General features: G+C 50.1%; 1 protein-coding gene across 2 annotated transcripts; it reads right to left on the bottom strand.

The window, feature by feature from the left end:
- Window positions 1-1,291: 1,291 nt before the first annotated feature.
- Window positions 1,292-5,082, bottom strand: ZBED1 (zinc finger, BED-type containing 1). 2 transcript variants are annotated; one of them, XM_011948256.1, is made up of 2 exons: window positions 3,100-5,082; window positions 1,292-2,001 (listed from the first exon to the last, which is right to left on the bottom strand). In XM_011948256.1, the coding sequence occupies exons 1-2, from the start codon at window positions 5,029-5,031 to the stop codon at window positions 1,942-1,944; spliced, it is 1,992 nt and encodes a 663-aa protein (XP_011803646.1). In that variant the 5' UTR covers window positions 5,032-5,082; the 3' UTR covers window positions 1,292-1,941. The 2 variants fall into 2 exon arrangements, with proteins under 2 accessions (XP_011803646.1, XP_011803645.1); XM_011948255.1 differs by having other exon boundaries at window positions 1,292-5,082.
- Window positions 5,083-9,650: the final 4,568 nt, after the last annotated feature.

Raw genomic sequence — 9,650 nt, 5'->3', positions numbered from 1 at the left:
ACAGAGGGAAGGAAGGAGGGAGGGAGGAAAGGAAAGGAGAGAAGGGAGGGAGCGAGGGAGAGAAGGGAGGAAGGAAAGGGAGGGAGAGAAGGAAGGGAGGGAGAGAAGGGAAGGGAAGGGGAGGGGAGGGAAGGAAGGGAGACAAGAAGGGAGGAAGGAAGGGAGGGAGGAAGGGAAGGGAGGGAGAGAAGGAAGAGAGAGAAGGAAGGAAGGGAAGGGAAAGGAAGGGAAGAGAAGGGAGGGAAGGAAGGGAGAGAAGGAGGGAGGGAGGGAGGAAGGAAGGAAGGATTGGTTGGCTGAAGAAAAGGGAGGGTTGGAGGGAAGGAGGAGGGAAGGAAGAGAGGATGTGACAGGAGATGACGAAGACAGGAAGAAAGGGGAGATAAGGAGGCTGGGGAGAGAGGGAAGGCGCTGATGCCATCTGGATCAATCCAGGCTGCCTCGCCCATGGGACCTCCTTTCATACAACTATCCACTAAGTGAAGGAACCGGCAAAAATCTCTGCTCCCAGGAAATGCTTTCACCGGCTGCCGACTTGATTCACTTAGATATTTTGATGCCAAAACACCCGAAAGTACATCATAACTTGAGGATTTACAGATGAGAGAGAGGAGCAGAGAACTGACTGTGGGTGCCCTGGAAAAAGCTGCTTTAAACAAGGACCACAACAAAAATAAAAATAATAATAACAAAAACCCTCCCTCCACTCCCGGGATCAAGGGGTTCAGACAAGCTGCAGAGTCCAGACGGACACGCGGCGGACAAAGGAATGAGGAGCTAATGTCGTTCTCTGGTTTATTGAACAACAGTCCAACTTTAAAGCATTAAATAAGAGGCAACCATTTAGGAGGGGAACAATGGCTGAAAAATAAAAATGAAGACAGAGCCGGAGCAGGTCACATTTTTCACATGAGTGACGAAAAGCAAACGATTGAGACGTAAAGGGAACGCTGGCAATGCTACAGAATAGAGCCCCTGGAGGCACGGGCTGCCCTGCGTCCCCAGCCCCGGGGCGGAACAGAGAGCAACCCCAAAGCCCCTGCCCCACTGGGTCCTTCCAGCTGCCCTTCTGCTGAGAGCACCGGGAGCTGAGGGTTCCAAGTTCACGGCAGAACCGCTTCCCTTAAAAAGCAAGCAAAGGTTACGTGGATTTCTCCCGCGCTTCCTTTTCTGCAAGACTTACACCGGCTCAGGATGTAAGGATCAAATTCTGTGCTGCTTGTAGCCCTGAGAAGTCAGCAGCTGTGAAATGCAGGTAGTTCCCGCTTCAGCCTCTGACACCCAGAGTTCCTCATCCCTCCTAGACACTGTCCTCCCCAGCCCACCTTGTCTTCACGGAGGCAGAGAACCTGCTGCACGTAGAATCCAAGCCATACGCTAAGCTTCATTAAGTATTTCTCCTCCAGTTAAAAAGCAGTTCTGCATGTTGGAAAACGTCTTTGTTTCCCTGAATGACTGAAAGCAACTCGCAAGAATCCAGCCACGGAAAACCCCTCCGGTGGCAATATTTTAAAATTCATTTCCCCTGTGGTATTGAGTTTAAAAGAGAAGAAGCAAGGGTCCTTTCTGGTCATCAAATCAAACACACCCTATGTGGAAAAGCTGGCCGCACGGGGGAACGGGACTTTTAGGGCTGAGACACACAAGACATAACCTCCAGACCCGTGAGCCGCCCACTTTTGTTTCGTTTTGTTTTGAGACAGAGTCTCATTCTGTCATCCAGACTGGGGTGCAGTCGTGCAGTCTTGGCTCACTGCAACCGCCGCCTCCTGGGCTCAAGCGAGTCTCCCACCTCAGCCTCCCGAGTAGCTGGGATTACAGGCACACGCCACAACATCTGGCTAAATTTTTTGTATTTTTAGTAAAGATGAGGTTTCACCATGTTGGTTGGCCAGGCTGGTCTCGAACTCCTGACCCTCAGCGTGACCCATCACCCAGTTTTCAAGGACCGACTCCACAAAGTGAATTTTGGCAGGGAGCAAGAAGCAGGCTGACAGCAACCTGTCGAAAACACAACACATTCCACACCTGTTTTTTTTTTTTTTTTTTTTTTTTTTGCTTTGTGTTAAGTGCCTGCATATTTTACTCATCTGTCACATTTTTAACCAAACATTAAAAAAAAAAAGGTCTCTCTTTTGAAGAAGGGCATTTTGGCTAAAAGGTCTCTCCCCGTTTCCCAGAAGCAAGAGGTCCCCGCTTGCATGAGAATGTAAACATGAATGCAGTGATCTGGACCTCGCAGAAGTCACACGTGACCAGGAAAGGCTCCTTCGACGCCACCCAGAATGTTCCTGTGTGTCTCCTACACCCTCCCAGGGAGAACTTGAATCAGATACGGTATGGTGTGGGTCTTCAGTTTCTGTGAAGGAACAGCCCCTCTAGGCTCTGCTGCACGCGGGGAGTTGAGCATTGCAATTCCCAGGCAGAAGCCATCAGGGCCCCGGGAATAGGGGAGGAAAGGAAACCCACTGAAAGCCGCCTCTCTTGTGTCTTTTTCTTTCTTTTTCAGAGAGTCTCGCTCTTGTCGCCCACGCTGGAGTGCAGTGGAGCAATCTCAGCTCACTGCAACCTCCACCTGCCAGGTTCAAGTGATTCTCTGGCCTCAGCCTCCAGAGTAGCTGGGATTACAGGCACGTACCATCACGCTTAGCTAATTTTTGTATTTTTAGTAGAGACAGGTTTCGCCAAGTTGGCCAGTCTGGTCTCCATCTTCCGACCTCAGTTAATCTGCCCACCTCAGCCTCCCAAAGTGCTGGGATTACAGACGAGAGCCACCACACCTGACCCTCTCTCGCTTCTCGAATCTCCTTCCTTTTTCCACCTTCTAGGTGTCAAAGACAGTGGATGGTCTCTGAGGTTCAAAACCAAGCTGACCGGGTGAGTATTTACAGCAAAGCATCCAATGGGCTGCCGCGGGGATGACTTGTAAGACAAGACGCTTCCTCGCTACAGGAAGCTGCTGTCCCTGATGCCAAAGAAACCGCCGCTGACGCCGTCCCCCAAGGAGAACACCTGCTCCTGGTCCAGGCCCCACTCCCCCTCGTCCTGGTCCTCGGGTTCCGCCTCTGCCCCACTCCGGGTGTTCTCATACAGAAACACCTGCTCGTCCACGTGCGCGGGGGCCAGCCGGTTCCTCTTGGCGCTGACCACGTTGGCGGCGGAACCGAAGAGGCGCTCAGGCGCCACGCGCGTGGCTGTCACGCACCAGTACTTCTGAAGCACCTTGGGCAGCAGGGGGAAGAGGGCCAGGCGGTCCGACCACCACTTGAGGGGGTCTTCGTTGAGGCCGAGCACCTTCTGGGATTTGAAGTTGCTCAGCTCCTCCACCACCTGGGCGTGCCATTCTTCCTGGTCCTCCACGCCGCCCGTCTGGCAGAAGATCTCGGCCAGCATGTTGTTGATGACGCTGGCGGGCGGAGGCGTGGACGTCCGCATGAGCTTCTTTACGGGAGGCTCCTCGGGCACCGGGAAGATCTTGTCCTCGGCCGGCCGGTAGCCGCCGTCTTTGACCTTGTCCAGCAGGCCCTTGGCCTCTTCCACCACGCGGTTCTCCACCTGCTGCCGCTCGAAGGCAGAGAGGAAGGGCAGCCTCTTGTAGCGGGGGTCCAGGAAGGTGGCGACGTTGAGAAACATGTCAATCTCAGGGGTCTCCTGGTAGGTCTTGGAGAGCTCCTTGGCGATGACCTCCTTGGCCATGCTGAGCTCCTTGGAGTCGGTCTCCTTGATGTTGAGCGTGGTGTTGAGGAGCATGTGCAGCAGCGGCTTCACCATGCTGATGGTGGGGTACCTGGAGGCTGACAGCATCTCGGCCACCTGCTTGAAGGGCTGCAGGAGCTCGACCAGCCCCTCGATGGTGGCCCACTCGCTGGCCTCCAGCATCAGGTGGTGGTTGTTGCTGTCCTCCACGAGGACCCCGGCGATGACGAACTGCTGCTCCTTGAGGCGCTGCAGCATGGCCAGCGTGCTCCCCCACCAGGAGACGCGGTTGCTCACCAGCATGCAGTGGGCCACGTTCTGCTGCTTCTGCTTCTCATAGAGCATGTACATGGCCACAGCAGACTGCTGGAAGTACTCCACCAGTTTTCGGCAGCGCGACAGCAACGCCCCCAGCTTCGGGAGCTGGAAGGCCTGCTGGATGCCGGCGTTGAAGGTGTGGCCCAGGCAGGGCATGTGCACGGCGATGTCCAGCAGGGAGCACGCCTTCACGATGTCCTTGCTGTAGTTGGTGGTGGCCCCGAAGACCTTGGCGCTGATGCCCCACTCGATGAAGACCTCGTAGAGCACCCGCGTGATGGTCTCCGCCGTGTTCTCTTCGGGCACCTCGAAGGTCTTCAGGCAGCGGGAGCCCACGGACAGGCAGTTGGGGGCGCCCAGGCCCAGGAAGTGGGCGGCCAGCGTGACGTAGGCACGGTTCTGGTTCTCGCTCCTCCACATGTCAGTGGAGATGCCACACCAGGCGGCCTCGGCCAGCTCCTTCAGGATCATCTCCCGGACGGCCCCGTACTTCTCAGGGATGGCCTTGGTGGAGATGTACTTCCGGCTGGGCAGCTCGTACCGGGGGTCGGCCGTCTTCAACAGCACCTTGAAGGTGGGCTCGTCCACGATGGAGGCCGGGTACAGCCCCTCGCAGATGAGGCCCAGCACGGCGGCCGTCAGCTCTTGCTGCTTCTTGCTGTCGTAGCCGTGGCCAGCCTTGACAGCCAGCGCGTCCTGCCCGGGCTGCTGGGACGACTCGGGCTTCAGCTTGGAGAAGGCGGTGGCAAAGGCCTCGCGCATCTGCTCCGTGTTGCTCTTGACAAACTCGCAGAATTCCTCGGGGTGGTTCTTCTCCAGGTGGTAGGACAGGTTGGAGGTATTTCCGGAGTAGGCGATCTGGGCCATGCAGATACGGCAGTAGATTTTCTTCCACTGCAGGATGCATCCCTCGGCATTGGTGTCAAAGCCGAAATACTTCCACACCTTGCTCTTGGCGCGGGGGTGGGCCACCAGCTTCAGGTCTGTCTGGGAGCTCTCCAGGCTTTTATTCTCCATTGCTTCTCCACTGGAGCCTGCCTGCTTGGACGGCTGCTCATGCGTGGGGACCTGCTGAGAAGGGCCAAGACAAACACAGCATGAGAAGGGACGCGGGCAGATGTGGGAGCCCTGCTGGGGAGATGGCCGGGGTGCTGGGGCAGCTCCGCTTTCAACCAAAGGGCACTGGGGCCGGACAGCCGGACCTTCCTCGCGGGTCACTTTTGCAAAGCGGAGGAGGGAAGCTAGCGCAGGAACATGCTCTTTCTTCCACGTTAATCCAACGCAGCGATGCCGCACATGTCAACGTACAGGTTTGCGAGTGAGCACGGCGTTTTTGCAGGACTGTACCTGACAAGTGCCCTTTTTTTTTTTTTTTTTTTTGAGACAGAGTCTCGCTCTGTCACCCAGGCTGCAGTGCAGTGGCGTGATCTTAGCTCACTGCAACCTCCGCCTCCCGGGTTCAACCTATTTTCCTGCCTCAGCCTCCTGAGTAGCTGGGATTACAGGCGCCCGCCACCATGCCCAGCTAATTTTTGTAGTTTTAGTAGAGACGGGGTTTCACTATGTTGGTCGGGCTGGTCTCGAACTCCTGACTTCAGGTGATCCACCCGCCTCGGCCTCCCAAAGTGCTGGGATGACAGACATGAGCCACCGCGCCCAGCCTGACAGTACCCTTCTCATCACAGGGGCTTGTTGTTCCTAAGAGCTTTGCCAAGCACCTGCCACATGGGAAAGCTGCGCAGATCTTTTCTGGGGACGTCGCCTACACAGAAGAGCCCACAAGCGGCCAGACAGACCTCCCAGCCGGCAACCATCACAGCAAGAATCACTGTCGAACGCCACCTGAGCTTCATTAACTGCATTAAAGAAGCCAAAGAGGACCTCCATGTGGCTACAGCCGGATCTCCTACGGCTAAGAGGCATTGCACACTCTTCTCCAAGTTTATGGTTTAAAATGAAGCCATGTGGAATGTCACAGGCTTTGTTTTTTAGCACAGGTACATCCGTGATCTGTAAGCACGTCTGAAGAAGCATGGATTTCTCAATCCCTGGAACTTCTCAAAACGCCCATTGTGTCCAGTCACACCCGTGGGCAGAAAGGCGCAACTGGGCAAACATCACACACCTGTGCAAACATCACGGGGCACTTGGTGTGGAGGCTGAGATGACCCCAAAGCCAGTCCCCAGGGTTCCTGTTGAGGTTGAATACTCACACATACAGGCCATTCCTGGTGCCACTCAGGAGGCCACCTCTGTGACTGGGTTGCCCAAAATGACAGCCGGGCTTTGTTAAAAGGTGTAATTGTATCTGCCAGTGTCCAGTACAGCACTCAGGAGGGTAAACAACGAAATGCACCACCCAGGCACGTTCAGAGTGTCGGGACAGTCAGTGCAAGGAGGCATATTTCAATGATCACTATAGTGGGTTGAAAAGCGTCCTCCCCTGCCAAAGAAAATCTGTATCCACCTGGTACTGGTGACCTTGTTTGGAAAAAGGGTCTCTGCAGATGTATTAATAACGAAGGCAAAGATCTGAAGATCGGATTATTCTCAGTCGGGGTGGTCCTAAATGCAGTCACCAGTGTCCTTAATAGAAGACAGAAGAGGAGACACAGACACAGAGAAGGCCACATGGAGAGAGAGACAGAGGCTGGACTGATGATGTGGCTGGCCTGAAGCCCAGGGACCCCGGGAGCCCCCAGGAGCTGGGAGAGGCAGGAAGCATCCTCCTGCCTAAGCCTCCGGAGGGAGCGCAGCCCTGAGACACTTTGATTTCAGACTTCTGGCCTCCAGAACTGGGAGAGAATAAGCTATGGTTTTAAGCCCTCCGGTTTCTGGTACTTTATTACAGCAAGGTATTCTGAAGGTTAATTTTGCCCCCAGTAATGAGTAGAGGTCTTAGAAAGGCCCCCCGTCTTCACGGGCAGTCAGGGCCTACGTTGCTGGCTTTCTCCATCAACGGTGCCTGTCCAGCGCTTTTTAGGGAGCCGCCACCATGTGCCAGGTGAACTGGGCACTACCATAGCCCAGGAGCGCTGCTTCCCAAGAGCAGGGTGCAAGGATGGGGGTCCTCTGACCAACGCCAGCATCCTGGTTTGTTCTAAGGTAGCAAGCCAAGAGAATGAATAACACAACCGGGACTTCCAGAAAACGGGGAACACTCAAGCTGCATGTGCTGCAGCCGAGTTAGGGTGGCGCCCCTGGATTATGCAGTCAGCGGAGGCAGAAAATCATCTCAAGAGGCCTCGGTCTAGCTCTGAAATGCTCGCCTTGAAGTCTGACCTGAGTGAGAGGTCACAGCTGTTATCAGATCCTCCATCATCATCATCATCATCATCATCATCATTATCATCTTATTATTTGGCTGAAACAGGTTTTGGTACTGGGGGAAAAGGTTTACATTCCATTATTATTATCTGTGCTATTAGGCTGAAAGAGGTCCCAGTCCTCAAACAAAAGTTTATATTTTATTATTATTATTATTATTATTATGAGGCTGAAAGCGGTTCTGGAACCTGAAGGAAAGGTTTCTATTCCATCATTTATTACTACTTTTATTATTAGGATGATTAGGCTGGAAGAGGTCCCAGTGCCAGTAACAAAGGTTGATATTCTAATTATTATTGTTATGGTTGTTATCCTTATGAGGCTGAAAAAGGTCCCAGTACCTGTAGCAAAGAGTTTTATATTGGCACCAGGTGCAGTGGCTCATGCCTGTACTCTCAGCACTTTGGGAGGCCAAGGCGGATGCATCACCTGAGGTCAGGAGTTTGAGACCACCCTGGAAAACATGGTGAAACCCCTCCTCCACTAAAAATACAAAATTAGCCGGGCATGGTAGTGGCACATGCCTGTAGTCCCAGCTACTCAGGAGGCTGAGGCAGAAGAATCGCTTGAACCCGGGAAGCAGAGGCTGCACTGAGCCAAGATCGCGCCATTGCACTCTAGCCTGGGCAGTAAGAGCGAAACTCCGTCTCAAAAAAAGAAGAAAACAAACAAAAAAAAGATTTATATGCTATTATTACTATTATTTTTAGGCTGGAAGAGGTCCCGATACCTGGAAGAAAAGTTTATACTCGGTTATTATTATCTGTCTGAAGGAGGTCCTGAAAGCTGGAGCAAACGTCCAAATTCTATTATTATTAGTATTATTATTATTGTGATTATTTGACTGAAAGAGGTCCAGTGCCTGGGGCAAAGGTTTCTATTCTATTATTATCATTGTTGTTATTATTATTTGGCTGAAACAGGTCCTGATACCTGTAGCAAAGGTTTATATTATTATTATTATTAGGCTGGAAGAGGTCCCGAATACCTGGAACAAAAATTTTCATTCCATCATTATTATTATTATTATTATTACTATTATTAGGCTGAAAGAGGTTCTGGAACCTGGAGCAAAGGTTTTTATTCTATTATTATTACTTTTGTTATTAGGCTGAAAGAGGTCCCAGTAACAGAACAAAAGTTTATATTCTATTATTATTATTATTTGGCTGAAAAAGGTGCCAGGACCTGTAGTAAAGGTTTATATTCTAGGATTATTAGGCTGAAAGAAGTCTGGGTACCTGGAACAAAAGTTTATATTTTATTATTATTATGTGGCTGAAAAAGGTTCTGGTACTTCAGTCAAAGGTTTATGTTCTATTATTATCATTGTTATTATCATTTGGCTCACAGGTGTCCCAGTACCTGGATCAAAGGTCTATATTCTATTAATACTATTCTTATTATTACTATTTGGCTGAAAAGAGGTTCTGGTACCTAGAGCCAAGTTTTATATTCCACTATTATTGTTATTTGGCTGAAAGAGGTCCTAGTACCTAGAAAAAAAGTTTATATTCTGTTATAATTATTATTACTATCATTATTATTGGTCTGAAAGAGGTCCTAGTACTGTGAATGAAGGTTTATATTCTATTGTTCTTCTTATTTGGCTGAAGGAGCTCCCAGGACCTGGAGCAAAGTTTTATATTCTATCATTGTTATCATTATTACTATTGCTATTGTTATTATTGGGCTGAAAGAGGTCGCAGTACCCTGAACAAAGGTTTATATTCTATTATCATTAATATTATTATTGTTATTTGCCTGAAAGACATTCTAGGAGATGAAGGAAAGGTTTATATTCTATCATTATTATCATTGTTACTATTATTATTATTATTGAGCTGAAAGAGGTCGCAGTACCCTGAACAACGGTTTATATTCTATTATCATTATAACATTATTGTTATTATTTGGCTGAAAGACATTCCAGGAGATGAAGCAAAGGTTTATATTCTATCATTATTATTACTATTGTTATGATTATTACTGGGTTGAAAGAGATCACAGTACCCTAAACAAAGGTTTATATTCTCATTATTATTATTATTATTTGGCTGAAAGACGTCCCAGGAACGTGAAGCAAAGGTTTATATTTTATCATTATTATCATTATTCCTAGTTACTATTATTATTGGACTGAAAGACGGCCCAGTACCATGAACAAACATTTATATTCTATTATTATTAATATTATTATTATTTAGGTGAACAAAGGTTTATATTCTATTATGATGATCATTATTATTATTTGGCTGAAACAGGTCTAGTACCTGGAGCGAAGTTTTGTACTGACAGCAGAAATTCCC

This window comes from Colobus angolensis, unplaced genomic scaffold (assembly GCF_000951035.1).
Source record: "Colobus angolensis palliatus isolate OR3802 unplaced genomic scaffold, Cang.pa_1.0 Scaffold277, whole genome shotgun sequence".
NCBI lineage: Eukaryota > Metazoa > Chordata > Mammalia > Primates > Cercopithecidae > Colobus > Colobus angolensis.
The sequence above is the reverse complement of the archived record's forward strand: the minus strand, read 5'-3'. Positions and strand labels throughout refer to the sequence as shown.